An 18676-nucleotide genomic window follows, 5' to 3' on the forward strand; every position below is an offset into this window, starting at 1 on the left:
TATTAATTTTGGCATAAATTATCTGATGTGATGCCCAGACTGTTTTCTTGTGGCAATGCAGACCTAACTCAGACATACACAGAGAACAAGGAAGCACCCACAGACTGAGTTAGCGGTGCTCGCTACGTTCATTTTGGAAGTAGTCACGTCTGCATCCTTCTTAGACTAGCATTTGGGACGAACTTTGGGAGAACATTTTCTTCATTGTTTATAGAGAAACAGCAAGGAAAATGGAATCCACAGAACTGAAAAATACTTTTATTATTTTCCACCAGGGATCCAGAGGCCTGCAGGGAAGGAGTACTCCCAGAGACTCTTTTACTGGTGAGTGGGAAAAAAGTATCAGAATCAACATACTCTGTACAGATACCAGCAGATTTCTGGCTTTCTCTGCAGAATATAAGGTCATTTTACTTTGTTTTTTTTTCCCCCAGAGAATTATGGAAAGTATCCAGACATATATTTTTGTTTTTCAAGTGATGATATTTCTGTCCTTAAATTGTAAAGGGAAAATGAAAATGTGGGCAGTAGAAAGTCATTGAAAACCTCTGGTCTTGAGGTAGAGGATAACTTTTGAGTATAATAATGGACTTGAAATTTTTTAAATTGCCACAAGGTGGCAGTACAAGCTAAGACTAAAAGGAAGGTTAATTTGATGCTGATTATGTTGGACTTGGGAAGGTGTCTGTCTTCTTCAGTGTGAATTAAACATAAAAATATTCCAGTGAAGAAATAGTTGGTTCCACCCACTTAATTCTTGTGTCTTTCCCTTAGAATTACTCCTGTTATTATTTTCAAAGGGATTAGCTATTTCATAGAGAATACTTCTCAGAGAGCATTTCTTTCTTTTCACAAAGAAAGAAGGTAATTTTGAAGTTCACAAATCTCTTCTTGGTTAATTAATTTTTAAATTCACCAAATAGTCTCTCTCAAATTCTTTCATACACAAAACCCTTGGAAAAAGGTTGATGTTCTAATGAATTTATTTCTGACAGGTTAGTAGAAATATTCCCTTCTTTGTTCCTAATCTTACTGAGTCTTCTTTTTTTCTTGGACCAATTTGAAGAACCAACTTTTAGATTTTCTTATTTTCTTTTTTTTTTTCCCCTCTGCTTCATTTCTGCTCTAATTTTTTTCCATCAGCTTATATTGGGTTTAGTTCTTTTTTTCTAAGTTTCGCAAGGTGGAAGGTTAAATTATTGATTTAGATCTGCTTTCTTGATATATACTTTTACCATTATACATTTTGCTCTAAGCACTGTTTTTTGAGGAGTCTTACAATATTTACTATATTGTGGTTTTAATTCATCTCAAAGTACTTTCTAACATCTCTCATGATTTTACTTTGAACTATTGGTTATTTAGCAGTGCTGATTAATATTCATATATTTGTGAATTTCCCAAATTTCCTATCATTACCGATTTTGAAATTAATTTTATTGTGGTTGAACAAAATAGTTTGTATGACTGAAATATTTTAAAGTGTAGGCCTTGGGCCTCCCTGGTGCCGCAAGGGGTTGGGACACAACATATGAAGCTATCCGCAGCCACTGTAGCACGAGTTCGATCCTTGGCCAGGGAGATACCCACAAGGCACAGCAGACCTCTTCTGACTTGCCTGCTGCACCCCTTAGTAGTGTATTTCAGTTGATCTGCCTGTTCTGTTCCCCATTCTGTCTCTGGTGAATCCTCTCACCCCCTCCCGACCTCTGGCCTGTACCCCAGTTCTTGTATGCATAAATAAATAAATCTTTTTTTTAAAAAGTGTATACCTTAACAGATGGTCTATTCTAGCCAGTGTTCTTTGTACACTTGAGAAAAATGTGTATTCTGCTCTTTTGGGTAGATTGTTCTATAGATCACTGTTAGATTTAGTTGGTATGTATGTTATTCAAATCTTCTATTTCATTGCTGATCTTCTGTCTAGTTGTTATATCCATTATTGAAAGTGGGATATTGAAGTTTCCAGCTATGATTGGTGAATTGTCTATTTTTCTCTTTAATTTTATCAGCTTTTACTTCATGTATTTTAGAACTGTTACTAGATGCATATATGTTTGTATTTTATCTTCTTTTGGATTTATTCTTTTATCATTTTGACCTTTTTCTCTAGTAACAGTTTTGTCATGAAGTCTATTATTTGTCTGATATCAGTCTTAGTGAACTTAATGATCCTTTGTCTTTAGCCATTCTTTCTAGTAATCTTCTTATAGGGGAAACCAAGGCACAGATACATTACAGCATGTACGGCAGTGATGGGTCCAGGCCCACAAACTCATGAAACGGAGAGGAAAGCACCTTTGAGATGCTGCTAGGCGATTTGTGAGCTTTCTTACCTGCCATTGGCCCCTAAACCTAATATATATATATATATACACATATACACACACACACACACATACACACACTAAATACCTAATATATACAATATTATATGTGCAATATATAAATGTATTGTATGTATAATAAAAACAATAAAAAATCTTTAATCCCTCAGTTCCTTTGCCCTGGCCCCTGGTACATCTGAATCCTTTTCCAGTTTGTGTATTATCTCACATGCATTTTTGTGCTTTTCAGAAACCCCTTCACCAGCTTCCTCTTACAGCCTATCTTACAGGTAAGTGACTCTATGCTAACTTTCGTTTGGGATCTGTTCACACCAGCACTCTGCCAGCAGCACTGGGGCCTATACCAATGAAATTTATTCTCTACCTATAAACACAAAGAGGAAGTTGAAGAATACTATGTCTAATAGACATTTGAATTATTTTATTTTCAACTGCAATTAGGGGATTTATTTCGTCTCTGTTGTGCAGGTATAGGCTCTTCCTTTACATATGGTCTTTACCTCCACCTTTCCTTTTCTCTGCTGATGCTTTTGTTTTCCCTTCTTAGACCATCTGCCTCCTCAGGACGGGGTTTTTTTCCTTTCAGACCATCTCTAAATGGTGGGAATTCAGACCACACAAGAGTCCTCACCCCTGACAATTCAGGTAAGTTAAATAATATAACCAAAGGAGTAGAACTTCAGCCATTGACATACATACTTAGTGAAGCCTTTCAAAGGGAAAAGAAGTTGGGATTTGCCACACCCCAAGAGTATATTGTCTTTAGTTTGGCTCTATTTCTTTCATAGTGAAGAATTTTACCTAGGGCCTCCCTGGTGGTGCAAGGGTTAAAGTCTCTGCTATCAAGCTATTGCCAGTCACTGCAGCACAAGTTCAATCCCCAGCCAGGGAGCTAACCCACATGGCACAGCAGACCTGTCCTGTCTCTCCCGCTACTCCCCTCAGCAGTGTATTTCAGTAGATCTGCCTGTTCTGCTCCCCACTCTGTCTCTGGTGTATCCTCTCCCCCCACACCCCCCACACCTCTGGCCTAAACCCCAGTTCTTGTATACATAAATAAATAAAATAAATCTTTAAAAAAATTTTACCTAAATTGCACTCATCTTTTCACCAGTCGAGTTTTTCTTTTTTTGTTATGTGTATGAACATTACTGGGAACACAGTTTTGAATGTGAATGATAAAACCACTATCTCTTTTTCATCCTCACCTTTTCCGAAACATATCTTTGGTAACAGGCCTCTTGATAAGAGGCTGTCATCATCCATAACTCACCAAAATTTTTTTATTGCCTCTTTTTTCTACTCATAGTTAAATTCAAATCTCAGATTTCTCTGTCAGTACTCCATCCTCACAAGGATGGACTTTATAACCCATCTCTTTTTAGTACCTTATCTAACAGTTTTTCACTTTTAATATGTGTTTCTCATTTTAAGAACTTTCTTTTTAACATGCTCCATCACTAGCACTGCAGGGGAATTGCCAAATAAGTATTCTTTCACTATTTTATTATATCTTACAGGTCAAAGGGAAGGCAGAACCACTCTAGAGAGTCTTCCTGGTTTCCAGCCACCAGTCCTGCAGGTGAGCCTCTAACTTGTCTGGATGAGAAAAACTCACAGTTAGGCCTACTACAGTGAAGGTGGTAGGATGTAGCCAGTGGAAAATGACATAGGTTTCAAGTCTGGTAATCATATATTCACAACTTTCCAGAATGGACTCAATTTCAACAATTCTATACTGTCTGATTAGCTTCCAAGTTTAAAAATAAGGTCATATGGTAGTGAAAGGTTTTAAACTTCAGAGGTCTTGGCCAACATGATCTAAGTGTGTGGACACAGCTGACATTTGCAGAAGCTCCTAAAGAACATTTTTAATGGAATATATTTTTTGAGTAGAAGTACTACTGTTTGCAGTAGGAAAAAACATGTAATCCTCCAGAGATAGCTGAAAAAATCTTTTGTGAATTTATGGGACTATGGTTCTAATCTTGACAAGAGAAAAGGGCATGGGAAAGAAGAGAGGTTTATAAGGAGCTCTACTAAATGAGAAGCCTAGTCTTGCCCTTTAACTTTTATGGCTTGGGTTTGAGGGTATTTATGCCCTTTTTCTATACCAAGCTCCTGGGTGACCCCCAAAATGTAGTAAGGCAGGTAAATATTTTGCTCTCAGACTCCAAAATTCCCTGTATTTTTATCAGCAAAAAAATAGGATCTAACAGGCCTCTCCGGTGGCGCAGGTGGTTGAGTGCAGCGCTGTGAAGCTGTCCGCAGCCTCTGTAGTGCCGGTTTGATCCCTGCTGGCGTCGGAGCAACCCACGTGGCGAGCAGACCTCTCCTGTCTCGCCTGCTGTTCCCCTCAGCAGTGTATTTCGTCATTCTGCCTGTTCTGTTCCCCACTCTGTCTCTGGTGAATCCTCTCACCCTCCCGCACATCTGGACTGTACTCTGACTCTTGTATAAATAACATAAAAATAAATCTTTAAAAAAAAAAAAATAGGATCTAACTCCTGAGAGGCAACATTGAAGAAGTAACATCCATAAGAGCCTCACAAATGGATTAACCCACAGATAAAAGCATTCAGGGAACTATAAACCATCTACAAATACATGGCCCCTAATTGATCTTGATGATACCTTCTGTAAAAAACATTTACAAGTGAGTGAGGAAAACTGAATATATTGAACATTTGATAGTATAGGGTTTTTTTTGTAGGCATGATACTGTTTTAGTAACGCCTTTTAAGAGTCTTTATCTTTTGGAAATACGTACTAAAATATGTATGGATAGGAAGTGGTTGGGTTTTGCTTTAATATAATCAGGTGGAGAGGGGCAGTGAGAGTAGACATGAAAGAAAATTGACCATGAGTTATTTTTTGAAGTTTTGAGTTCATTATGTTACTTAAAAAGAAAAATTCCTGTAAGTTAATAATAAAAAAAAAAATTATTGAATTAAGTGCAACTCCCCTGCAAAGGCATTAGGAATTCTGCTTCCCTGCTTATCATTTCTGGTTATGGTAGTTACAGGTACCAAGTCTTCCAAAAGAGCTTGATTTTCAAATATTCTGCCTTATTAGTATATTAACTGAAATGTTCCAGCAAGTTTCATTATTAGCAACAAAGCTTTGGTTACCCTAGACGTATCAACTTCCAAACTTAGTTTGGAAGTTATCATGCAATGGAGAAAAACTATAGGGAAGCAACAATTGTTTACTGGCCTGATAAACTTCATGTAAAGCCTTGAGAGGGCTTTACTTGCCATTTTTGTCATAAACACTGACTTCTTGTCCTCTGCTGCAGACTCTCTACCAACAGAGGCAGATGGGATTAACCAGGGGGAGAGAAGGATGGGCCACTCCCAGATAGACCGTCTTCAAATGTGGTCTATGCACACTGCTGAAGGATGGCCTGTAGTATCCACCAGAGGCCATGGTCTTGGAAAAGGTATCCCTGCCTTGTTTCCTGGTTTCACTCAGTACCTCTTCTCTTCCAAATACACTCTGTATTACCTCTCGGGAAAGTGGTCAGGTTTTATATAAGGCTTATGCTACAGGATGTTTGTATCTCCCCCACAAGACATGTGTAGCTCCCTCATTCTTGCAATTTGAAAGAAAGGGAGTCAAAACAATTTTTGACATCATTGAAGGGGAGGGTAACATACTGTGTTTTATTTTGGGATTTCAATTTTTAACCATGGATATATTCTCATTGCTATATTGCCAATGTTAATAAGCAACAACTCTTGTTTCTTGTTCTAATTTATAATACTTTCTCTACTTGCCTATTGTTTCTTGTGCCTACTTATTATTAAATGTTTTTTTTTCCTTTCTGTTTGAACAGCTGGAGATAGACTTTCAGATTACAAAAGTACATAGATAATAAAGAGGATGCCCTTTTATTGCAGCTACCTGTTGGCATTACAAGCTTTAGATTGGTGGAATGGGCAAACACTACTTAGATCAAATGTTTCTTCTTTAGGTACATAGGGGTAGCCATGAGCAATTAAATGGGTGACCCGTTGGCAGGCAGGGCCTTAAGCAGAAATTCTGGGAAAATGCAGAGACATCTGACCAGAAGTAAATTACATCTTGGGGAAGACCTTGTAGCTGAACTAGAGAATCCCATTACCCCTTTCTGGTACTCTGAATTTCTTTTTAAAGGCATTTCTAGACACCTTCTTCTGGGAAGGAGCCTATGCATATTGTAGCAGGTGCAGTTACCTCCGAGAATGACTCAATTGTCACTGCTCACTGCTAAAGCCTCAGAAGTTTTAATTATTACTGTCTGATGGCTGGGAAATAGCCTGTTGATAATTATCTACTGCCTTTTAACATTTTTATCCTTTTACTTCAAGATATCCTGCCCTTCTCAAAAAAAAAAAAAAAAAAAGTGTACCGAACTAGAATGTTAACAGATTTGGTTCCAATAATCTCTAAACCATAGAAGTGGCAAAGTGGACAAGAGAAACAATTTTATTTTTGGATTTTTTTATTATTCTAGTAACTTGGAGCTTCCACTTTTATTTCTAAGTGGTTAAACCATTGATATCTTTGTATCTGACCCCAACTGATCAAACCATTCTAAAGCAGCAATAATTCAGTTAAAGACCATGGTCCCTCTGTCCCCAAGATAGATCCTGTAGAGAGAGGACCACAAAGAGAGAAAAAGTCCCTTTTTTGGACACAAATTGAAACACCACCAAAATGAAAAATCAGTCAAGCTAGGCAGGTTTGTAAAACCAAACCTGGAACCTACCTGTACTGTCCTTCTGAACAGCAAAAACCATTCCCTCTCCTCTACCCTCTGTAATCTAATTCACTCTTAAAGGACATCTCCTTTAATTCCCACCTCCAATAAATATCCAGTCTAAATTATTCTCCACCCAATTATTAAACTTTTTCACAAGCTCCGTGGGGAAGATTTACCCTGAGACAAATAGTGAACAGAGTGGGGATTTCAGAAACAGATAAAAAGGTACAAGGCAAAGTGGTCCCAGTATCAGAAAATATTCTGCTGTGGGCAACTCAATAATCTCACAGGTAAAACATGTAATGTCAAATTGGTGTAAGGAAGAGGAAATATGTGGTGAGACTGGGACACAGATTCTTAGCTGTATTTCCTAGCATGGACGTAAGCTAGCAGAGAAAAGAAGGGGTACTAAGCAGCCTTATATTCCAGGGGAAATGGTGGGACTGGGGATGCACTGGAGTCACTGAATCCAAATTCTTTACTCCTCTTTGCCAGTCCTCTTACAGGGCCAAGGGCAGGCCTCTGTAGTGCGCCAACAAAGAGAGCAGCAGATAGGAGAGCAGGAGCCTTTCCTCAGTCCCTGGTTTTGAGCAGATCCGTGGTCCTCTCTTCACTGAAGATAGAGGCCTGGGTTTCTGCCCATCCCATCCCCACATCATTTTGAGCCCTATGGCCATCCTCCCTGGTCCACCCTCACTACATCCCCAACCCCCCACCTCCAGAACACAAAGGTTTTCAGTTTTTTGCCACAAGGTAATTTTTTAAAATGTGGTTTCTTTGTTTAAAGTTACTAAATTGGTTCATTTTAGTAACACGCCTCCCCCTCCCCTTCCCCCAACTCAGTCCTGTATGATCACATCATCCTCGTCATCGTCATCCTCCTCCTCCTCTTCCTCCTCATCATCCGGCAGTTCTTCCTCCTCTTCTTCTTCATCTTCATCTAGACAAACCACCACCTCCGCTGGCTCAGGTAATCGAGAGTCAAACCAATCCAGTACCTGCTGGGCGCTAAGCCTTGACGCCTGACTCAGCTGAGGGACATCACTTTCCCGCAGTTGCTGATGGGCTGCCCAGTACCTCTCCAAGGGCCGTATGTCTGGGGGGGGTGGGGGGTTTGGCAGAGGCCGTGTCTCAGCCCATTCATTCAAGGAGCGGGTTGAAGGCGGTGGTGTGGGAATTGCTGGGTCCTGAAAACTAGGGGCACCAGGTACTGCATTGTCCCGAAACCATTTTAGTTGCCCATGCTTCAAGGCATAGCGTGTGTCACCAAACCACTGAATAATCTCAGGCCGGGGTAAACCAGTGATCTGTTCTAATTTATGGTAATCCTCACGCCGTGCCCACTGGCACTGTAAAAAAAACGATTTGAGGATAGCCAGCTGCTCTTTGGTTTTGCGCTTGGTCTTTCGCTGGCGTTGCATATCTGGGGAAAGGTACTCTGCAGGGCCAACCCTACCTGGTACCGAGTTATGCCTTAGCCCCTGCGGCCAGGCTGGCTCCATATGTGGGGGTAGTGCCTGTTCACTGGGCGACAGTGGCTGTGGGATACAGCCCAGTGGCTGGTGGGGTTTAGAGGTGGCAGTAGCTCCATTAGCCAGTACCTGGAAAGAGGAAGAGGTAGAGGAAGGAGTCACTTTAGTTGCTGACTCCTGTTTACACCTACTGGCAAGTAATGAGACTGGTGGGGGCTTGTCCCGAGTATGTGGCTGCTGGACAGATGGGGAGTGGTTCCAGGAAGCAGTACCTAGACTTTGTGACTGGTTGGGACCCCTGCCTGCCTGTTTTTTAGAGAGGCCACTGCTTTGACGATCCTGCCAAAAATCTGATTGGCATGGGACTGCCCCACTTCCTGGTGCCATTGGGGGCTCTTTTGCTTTCTGGTGACTCAGTGGCTCGGAGGACTCCTCAGGCTCTACCTTCAATGCTTTCTGGGTGGGCTCGCTAAGAGCCAGGGGCACTATTCCAAGACCAGTTGGTTCTGGTGGTGGCACTTGTGGAGGCGGCACCTCCTCTGGGGGCCTTCCTGCATGATGAGTAAATGAGAGAAGGGATTTGAAATGGAGTTGATCGCGATGATAGACGACTCGCGCACGGGTCTCTTCTATTTCTTCAGATGACCAGCTAATGCCACAGCGAAGGCGCTGAGCCATGAACCAAGTCTTGACTTTCTCCATCTGCAGCCCATACCGTAGGCAGAGAAGGGCAATGTCTGCTAGACTGGGGTAGGGAAAATAGCTGAAGGTTTGTAGCAAATGTTCGTTGCCATCCAGCTCGCTGGTCTGGGCTGCTTGGGTCCACACGAGCTGTAGCTCTTCAGAGATTGGAGGGAGGCAGATGAGCCCCGCAGGGGAGCTATTAAGACTGCTGGCCTCTTTATTAGGAGGCATGGTGCTTCCTGATTTGTGCCCTTCACAGATTGCTGTAATAAGAAGAGAAACAGCTTAATCACTGGGGCTTCTCTCTTGGGCTACTGGTCAATTTCTACCAAACAAACCGTTGGACTCCAAAACAGCCAACTTTCTATGTGTATGTACTGGATTGCTTTTAAAGTGCTTTAGTACTTTTTAATTTAGCTTTCATAAATTTACAAAATCATCAGAACCTGCTATAATTCCCACTGAATGTGTGAAAAACCCAAAGTCCGAAGAAGTTAAATTACTCCAAGTCACATGACTGGTGAGTTTTAGAAGTTATGAAGGAAGAAAACATCCTTATATAGCCTTTGTTTTTCTAATTCAAACTCACTCCACCCTCTTAAGTTCATGGAATAAGAGTCATAAGTGAAGACTCAACCACAGAAACAAGGGGAGCAATTATCTCAGAACTGTTACAAATGCTTTATCTCCTAACAATTTATGATAATCTCTAAAATGTGGATGACTATCTAGAAGGTACACAGCTGCCTAGCCCCCTTTTCTTTTCTTTTTTGGGGGCGATGCGTTGGGAGGGGAAAGATAGCACCTTTAAGCTCTAAGCCTCAAGCTGATAGCTTTATTTTTTCCATCTCCCAGTAGGGGGAGAGAGATAGGTCAGACATCTGAGATAAACGGGGCTTACTCCCCCAGGGTTTAGGGTGAGATTAGGAAGAAGGAAAGGTTTCCTCCCCTAAATCATCCTCAAACAAAGGTTATCCCCTCCCCCAGCCTTTGTCTCTTCCAACTGCTGTTTCTCTCCAGAGAGCTCCCTTAGATTTTAACAACCCCCTTTACTGAGGGCAGGCGGAAGGCTGCAGCTCTTATCTCTTTCGTCCAGCTTTCTTCTCAGGACCAGGTGGGCAGGCTTATTAAAAATTGTAAACAGGTCCTGCAAGCTAACCAGTATAGCACTACTGCTTCCAGGGTTATTTATGGGTGTGGGGACTTCCGGGATAGCCCCAAACTGTGCTTCATTCCTGAAATACCTGTTCAAGTTATTGCCCAGAATCAATCTGTGGGCTGAATTTTAACTCAGCTCCCTGTGTGGAAATGAGAGACTAATAACACATCTGTTACCCTTTACTGTAGAGGAATCCTGAGTTTATAGGTAACTACTTTTGATATGTTAAGGAGCGATCATAACGGCAGTACACCTTGAAGAGGATCTTAAGAGAGTAAATTCAGGCAGCATGGCAGAGTGGGTAAAAATAAGATTCTTGAGTAGAGACAACCTGCATTTCCCCAATTCTGCCACTTACTGGCTATGTGATCTTGGGCAAAAGTTACTCAGCTTATTTGACCCCCACTTTCCTCATGTCTGAAAAATGGGCAGTGCTGAGTGTATGTAAACTCATAATTTTGTCTGCACCTTCTATGTATAGGCAGGGCCTAACACAGCTATTAGAGGCGGAGGTCTGGAGTGAGGCAGATTTGAGATAAATCACAAAGCCTTAGTTTCCCATCAGGAGGAAAAAAAGGCTCTAATAGCACCTACCTTGCAAATTAATGACTAAATTAAAAAATGCAGTTGACATATGCCTAGAACAAAGTAAAGGCTCAATAAATAGCAGCTTTTATCATTACTTCAGCTTCCTGGGATGATTCTGCTATAAGGTGATGCTCCTGCTCAAGAGAGGAAGTTAGGCAAAGAGTGAATCCTTTAAAAATCACTGTTTTATAACTCTTTTTTGCAGAGTTCTGATTCTGGGTAGAGGAAACCAGGGTATCTATGCTTTTATGTTTTTTATATTTAGGGAGTTAGCTATCATTCCAGAATGAATTTTGCCACTTTAAAAATAAAAAGGATGATAATCACTGCTTTAGGAAAATTGAATCCATGATTTAGATATAAATCTTTTTTGATTGCCAGGTGAATTACCAATGTAATTACCAATTACCAATTGGTAAATATCCCTGCCTTATCCTCAAGGTTCATCCCAGATAAGGCTGAGCGGCCTGTGAGAAACTGTGCAGCCAGGTGCAAAACCACCGTTGAGAAATAGTGGCTCACCAGAAACACCTCCAAATCTAAGCTAGAAAATACTTTATGATTGCAGCACTTGACATCTAGGTAACCTTATTTGTGTCCTGTTCTTTAAGGACATAATAACACTTTAGATATGAGGAAAATGTAAGAAATAAGGCAGTTCAGTGTGAGGATGAAGCCTACCAGATGGACAATGAGTATAAACCCACGAGGAAGCATTTTCTTTCATTTTAGGTGGTTTGCTATCCTTCAGATACTTATGGAATCAGCTTGATATTTCGGTCTAACATGCAATAAGGCAAAGAACATTCGTTGTACTCTATACATCCAGAATTTCCCTACACAAAATACAAATTGTAGAAGACTTCTTGATCTTGAATTGTAATTTAAATCAAGGCACAGCTATATAGTTGGTACCTCCTTGGAAGAATTTGTAGGAAGGCACTATAGCCAGAGTGGCACATGAGAACTATAACAAGTAGGGTAGACCCTATAGTAAACAAAAAACACAATGAAGGCCCTAATAGCTAGTGTTCTTGTGCTTCCATTTTGGAGATGATAGAAACAGAATCAAAACAGGAGAAATAAGGGCTCTTAGGACAGAAGTGCTGGTGAAATATCAATTCTGAGTAAATGTTAAATTTGTATTAAATATGCCAGATAGGGGCCTCCCTCATGGTGCAAGGGATTAAGCACAGCACTGTGAAGCTATCCACAGCCTCATGCAGCATGAGTTCGATCCCCAGCCAGCCAGGGAGCTACCCACATGGTGCAGCAGACCTCTCCTGTCTCACCCCCTGCTCCCCTCAGCAATATATTTCAGTGTGTCTGCCTGTTCTGCTCCCTACTCTGTCTCTGGTGAATCCTCTCACCTCCCACACCTCTGGCCTGTACCCCAGTTCTTGTATGCATAAATAAATAAATCTCTTAAAAATAAATAAATATGCCAGATAGGTCCAACTGCTACTTAAAGCCACTAGTAAAAAAAATAGGATAGTACCCTTCTTTCCCTTTGGGCTTTTCATACCCATGGGCACCTCACAAAGAATGGATTGCCTTAAACATCTAGATGTTGACACAGTCCTAGGAAAAGGGAACTTGAGGCTTGAACTTAGGCTTATGGTAAAATAGTTCAAGTGAGAGACTAGGTATTATCCTGCTAAATTCCCTACAGCCTTATTCAGAGAATAAAGCTGCCCAAAGTGTGTCTTGGTAATAATTTTAAGGAACTTAAAGGACTTTTAGTGAGGTTAAACATGTGCTGCTTAACTTTTTGGATCATAGTCCTCTTTGAGAATGAGTTCAAAGTTAGGGACTCTCAGAAAGTTATGGCTAGTCCCTACAAGTAAACAGTCAAACTTACACATTATTTATACACACACACACACACACACACACACACTCTCTCTCTCTCTCACATGATGCACTGATGGCCCAGAAATCCAGATTAAGAATCTCTGCCTTGGGCCTCCCCGGTGGCGCAGCGGTTGAGCGCTGGCTTGCGAAGCTGCCCGCAGCCTCTGCAGCGCCGGTTCAATCCCCGGCTGCTCCCCGGTCTCCGGAGGAGGGTCTCACATGGCGCGCAGACCTCTCCTGCTGCCCGCTGCTCCCCTCAGCAGTGTGCTTGGGTCCTTCTGCCTGCTCTGCTCCCTGCTCTGGCTCTGGTGAATTCTCTCACCCTCCCGCGCTTCTGACTGTACCCAGTGCTTGTATAAATAAATTTAAAAAAAATCTTTAAAAAAAAAAAAAGAATCTCTGCCTTATGTCCTCCTAGCTTAATAAAGGCAATGGTGGTAACAAATTGCTTAGAGGAACAAACACTTGATGTAAAAGAATGGAAAGAGTGGATGGAAGATCCAAGAGATTCTGAGTAAGTCTGTAAGGGGACTGCGTATGGGTGATATGACTGCTGGGGATAGTATAAGGGGGGGAGTGTTGAACTGGACTCACCCACAATATTGGATACTACTAGAGGCTGGCAGGCTACTCTCTTGTGACCTAATCATCTGCTTTCTTCATCTGCCCTGTATGCTTGGGTCAATTGTGTGTAATTCCAAACCCCTGACAGCCTGGTCTTTCTCTATTTATACAATAATGTAATTAAACATCACATAAACCTGTGAACAATTTAGTGCATTAAAAATGAAATGAAAACAAAATCAAATGCTTTAAAAAAACATAATACAAAGAAGTGTACCTCTTGATGAGTTGGGAGTGGGCAGTTACCTGTACAAGACTGAAGGAGCAGAGGAAAACATTTCAGAACTACTCTGCACCCGGATGCTTCAATAATGTTTAAGTTCCCACTCCACTTTAACTAAACCAAAACTAAACCTTGAAATCATAGATGATGAGAGGCAGAGGCTCTCCTCGCAGACTGCACATTAGGTTACCTGTGAAACTTAGACAGGGCACCCTCATCCTCATTCTGAGTTCATCAGTCTGGCCTGGGACCCAGGCATCAGTAGCTTAAAAAAGTTCTCAGGGTGCAGCCAGATTTGAGACTGATGTGTGTAGTTTATGCTAGATACTCAGTTGGGAACTCCAATCAGCAGACTACACAAAGAAAACGTCTCTATCCTCCAGCCCCCTACACACACCCCAGCAAAGACTGGTGAAATGAATGTACTTTTAATGACAATGCTTAAGATACGTATCATTTTAAAAATTCCCAACTTTTAATTGGCATTTGGGGTTTTTCAATTACTGTCCTCTCCCTATCCTAAAATATAATTTAAAAGGGCTTCAAATGTATGGTGAGGAGGAGGTTCCTATGAAAAAAGATCTCCTGGGCTGGGCCCATATTACCAAACAGGTCCCAGCTTGAGTTTTCTTCTTTCACTTTAGAAGTTTCAGATTAGGTCGTAACACCGGGAACCTCCGAGGACTCGGGTTCTCATCTTTTCCTGGTTTTCTGAGTACTCCTGGGCAGGGGGTGGTCAGAAGGGGCATCTCTACTGAACCTTTCATTCCCAAAGGCCACTGCTCCCCCAGCAGTCAGTCCAGGTTTCTGTAAGTGTTAGGGTCCCCAGGAGGTGGTCGTGGGGGATCTGGGGGCGAGGCCTGGGAAGCAAACATTTCTCCTAAGCCTCCATATCAGAGGCAGCCTAGTAGGCTCCAAACTGGGTCAGAGAACAAAAGTTGCACTTGGGGCGATGAGCCCCAGGGAGCAGGCCAATCTCATCCTCCCCCTCTCCAAGGGCGTCCCAACCCAGCATTCTCGTCCTCCCTACACACCCACTCACCCTCCCCCGGTTGCAACGGGGAACCGAAAAGTCTAAAGGAGAGAGAGAGAACCCGGCGACTTCAAACCTGGAATTCTCCCCCCAGCGCGGGGATGGGGCTTTAGAGGTCGGAGATCGTATTGGGCTGGGAGGGGAAGTCGAAGGGGCTGGGGGTCACTCACCGCTGTCCGGCCCGGGCTGCGGCTCCCAGCCTCGCACCATGGGCCGGGGGTAAAGGGGGAGAAAGGGCAGGGGGCCTCCGGGGTGGGAGTGGGGTTGCTTCCCGGTGCGGCCTGCTCCGAGCCCACCCTCGCGGACGGCGGGGACCGGGACTTGCCCCTCCCGCCCCCGAGAGCGCGCCCGTCTCGCCCAGCCCAGCTCCAGCGAGTTGGAGGCGGGGCGGATGGGTGGGGCGGGCGCTCGGGGGCGGTGCCAGGGCGGCACGAGTCCTGATTGGCGAGTGCAGGCAGGCGGGCACCGGCGGAACGCGGTGGACGGGCTATTGGTTGCGTGGTTCTCAACTGAACCCCGCTATTGGCTGCGTGAGTCTCAGCCGGAGAGGCTATTGGGTGCGGCAGGCAGGGAAGATGTCCCCCAGGGCCAGGGCGCCGCGAGTGGTACCACCCCCCACCTTCGACCTATCCGCGCCGGACCTTCTGAGTACACCCGGCGGTGTTCTTCCCCGAATTCCGCAGAGAGAGTTCATTTTGCTGAACTGTCCGGACCGCCAGTAGCTCCATTTATTTCTTCTTGAAGGAAGACCTTTTCAGCACCCCCTTGCCGTCCTTACGCACGAGCCGCGCCTTCCCAGTCCAGGGCCCAACCTCCGTCACCAGCGTCACGGTAAACCAAGCACCCAGAGCAGTCGGGAACTTGTTGAGATGGATCAAATGTCTTGACAACCGGAAAGACGAGGATCCTAGGAGTCTCACGCCTTCGGCGGCTTCCTGGATCCAGTTGGCACCGAACACTTGTTCCCAAAAACAAAGTGCCGGAAAGGACCTCTGTGGGACCTAGCAGAGCCCCAGACCCCTCTCCCTCCCTCCTCTAGGTCGTATTTGGGGTCTTTGGTTTTTGCTGTCAAGAGATAGGATTTTCAACCAAAGTGGTACTCTATACACGCCGAAGTACTGGGCCAAAAGTTTGTATAGTCATTCTCAGTCTTATAAAACTTGGGAACAATACACTTTCTGAAGTTACTCTTCTGTTCATAGGCTAGTCTTTGAAAAAGCCTCTACTTGCCTATCTAAGTCACTTAATACCTTACACAGGTATTAAAAGTTTATTAAATAATTTCAGACTTCCATCTTATATACTACACACCTCACTCACCCCTCCCCATGGATCCCCCTTCTCCCAAACCAATCACCATAACTATTACTTCTGATTCCTGATTGCCCCACTCTAAGGTCTGGAACTCTTTCAGGGTTGCCAGACATCAGAAAGAGATCTACCTCAGCTCTGTGCCCTATTTTCTTTTGCCGGGATTTGCCCCTGTCACCCACTTCGTCTCAATGCATTTAGTAACGATTTCAACTAGAAGCTAGCCTCTGTCTGCTCCAAAGGAATATTTAGCAAAAACATAGGAGTAAGCAAGCAAAGACACATAATACTGTGCTATAGAGTTAGAAATGTTTGATCCCTTGGAGTTTAAGCCAGGGCTGGAGGTATATACACCCTAATCATGATTATTACTATGCCCCCAGAGGCTAATATGTAATGAAGGAAGAGTGAAACATTTTAGGCAGCAGTAGCCCTATTTTCAGTGGAGAGGTCATTGTCTCATGAGCCAAAGGAGACTGGATTGACTGGGAAAAACTCAAGCTTCTTAGACTGGAAAGCAAGAAGGAACAGTCTGTGGAAACTTAGCACCTGTTCCTGGAGGACACAGTCACTCTCTCTGAGCATCATTGATCATGGACTGGAATTATGAAAGGTAGATAACTTAGCCACCTTTGTTGTCTCAGAAAGGCACTTCCAAGAGTGAGTAGAGAGGAACTGAAGACAGATTTAGGGGAGAAAGTATCCAAGGAGAGAGAAGAAATTGCTCTGCCCCAGTTCTAGAGTCCAGGCTGATTCCTCCCTTTTTTTTTTTCTTTTCTTTTTTTAAAAAGATTTATTTATTTATGCATACAAAAACTGGGGTACAGGCCAGAGGTGCAGAGGGGTGAGAGGATTCACCAGAGACAGAGCAGGGAACAGAACAGGCAGAGCGACCGAAACATGAAACACACTGCTGAGGGGGCATCAGGCAAGCCGGGAGAGATTTGCTGAGCCATATAGATAGCTCCCTGGCCGGGGATCGAACTCATGCTGCAGTGGCTATGGACAGCCTCACAGGTTGCGTCTTAACCCCTTGCGCCACCAGGGAGGCCCTTAAGTAGGTAATTTTTTTTTTAAGATTTATTTATTTATGCATACAAGAACTGTGGTACAGGCCAGAGATGTGGGGGGTGAAAGGATCCACCAGAGACAGAGTGGGGGACAGAAACATGCAGACTGGGCCTCCCCGGTGGCGCAGCGGTTGAGCGCTGGGTTGCGAAGCTGACCGCAGCCTCTGCAGCGCCGGTTCGAACCCCAGCTGCTCCCCGGCCACCGGAGAAGGGTCCCACATGGTCCGCAGACCTCTCCTGCCGCCCGCTGCTCCCCTCAGCAGTGTACTTCGGTCCTTCTGCCTGCTCTGCTCCCCACTCTGGCTCTGGTGAATTCTCTCACCCTCCCGCGCTTCTGACTGTACCCAGTGCATGTATAAACAAAAACAAATAAATAAATAAAAGCATGCCTCTGTTAAAAAAAAGAAAGAAACATGCAGACTGATTGATTGAAACATACACTGCTGAGGGGAGCAGCGGGTGAAACAGGAGAAGTCTGCCTCACCATGTGGGTTTCCCCCTGGCCGGCTGGGGATTGAACTCATGCTGCAGAGGCTGTGGATTGCTTCATAGTGCGGTGCTTAACCCCTTGCACCACGAGGGAGGGCCATTAAGTAGATAATTTTTAATGTGATTTTTGATTTTGTGATATTGTCAAAGTTTCACTCTTAAAAACTATAAATTTTATCTCATTCTAACATATATTTATTCACCTTTGTGCCAATATATTTTTGCTAAAAAAGTACTCTTAAGTTAAAAAAAAAAAAGGACTCTAAATGTTACGGGCTTCAGGCACCCTGAATCTTGGGTCTACCCTTGGGGTTTACGAAAAGGATATAGTAAGTTTCTGCCCAATTTAGGGGAACCCTGCTCCAGTGTTCCATGCCCTGTCTCCTGAGAAATTCCAGAGCTGAAGGTTGACCATCAGAACAGCATATATGTAGGATTTGGGATAGTACAAGCTAAAATGGAGGAGTTGGTGGAAGATTTCTGATAAATCTACCACTTAACAAAGATGTGAGATTTCTGGAAAGACATTAGGGTCATAGGGGAACCCTAGGTCATATGCCCTGGAGAGAACTCCTGGAAAGGCTGACTTACCTCTCCGTGGGTGTTTGTTCCTCATGCTGACTCTACCCTTCAGCATATCTGGTTCCATTTACAACACATACTGAGTGTGGGTACTCTGCAGTGACATCACAATTTGACCATTATGATGTAATGAGGAGGCACCTGATTATTCTTGGGCTAGGACTTTCCTACTAGAAATGTCTCATCACTTTGAGGGTAATTGGATTCTTTCATCATTCAGGTGATATGAGTCAATATTGTTAGCTCTTGTTCTTTTTTGACAATGTCTCCCTTTAATATCTATTTTAATCACTCCATATGGATTAGACCAGGGCTCCTTGCTTTTCCTGTCATACTTTTTGTCCTTTATTTTTTGGGTTGCCTTTGATAGGGCTAAGACCTTTACTCATCTTCAGTGCTTAAGGAGTAGATTGTAACTTAAATGGCCCTCCCCGATGGAAGGGCTCCCCTACAAGTGGAAGTAAGATTTTGCCCAACCTGTTACCTTTAAGT

General features: G+C 43.3%; 2 protein-coding genes across 3 annotated transcripts in view; one reads left to right on the forward strand and one right to left on the reverse strand.

Annotated features, from left to right (window-relative positions):
* Positions 1-5712, forward strand: part of RNF212B (ring finger protein 212B) — a gene marked incomplete at both ends in the record, with an annotated part of 28978 nt that extends 23266 nt beyond the window's left edge. The window contains 5 exons of the mRNA XM_084240554.1: positions 276-324; positions 2578-2617; positions 2896-2993; positions 3869-3930; positions 5647-5712. Coding sequence (XP_084096680.1) covers positions 276-324; positions 2578-2617; positions 2896-2993; positions 3869-3930; positions 5647-5712 — 315 coding nt within the window. The remainder of the gene's footprint in view (positions 1-275; positions 325-2577; positions 2618-2895; positions 2994-3868; positions 3931-5646) is intronic.
* A 2222-nt stretch (positions 5713-7934) lies between these two features.
* Positions 7935-18251, reverse strand: HOMEZ (homeobox and leucine zipper encoding; the record flags this gene model as incomplete). Of its 2 annotated transcripts, none has more annotated exons than XM_084239541.1 (2): positions 7935-9514; positions 18194-18251. In XM_084239541.1, 2 exons carry the CDS (start codon positions 18249-18251, stop codon positions 7935-7937), a joined length of 1638 nt encoding a protein of 545 aa, XP_084095667.1. The 2 variants fall into 2 exon arrangements, with proteins under 2 accessions (XP_084095667.1, XP_084095668.1); XM_084239542.1 differs by lacking the exon at positions 18194-18251 and adding an exon at positions 14903-14942.
* Between the last annotated feature and the right edge of the window lie 425 nt (positions 18252-18676).

This window comes from Talpa europaea, assembly GCF_964194135.1.
Source record: "Talpa europaea genome assembly, chromosome: 8".
Classification (NCBI taxonomy): Eukaryota; Metazoa; Chordata; class Mammalia; order Eulipotyphla; family Talpidae; genus Talpa; species Talpa europaea.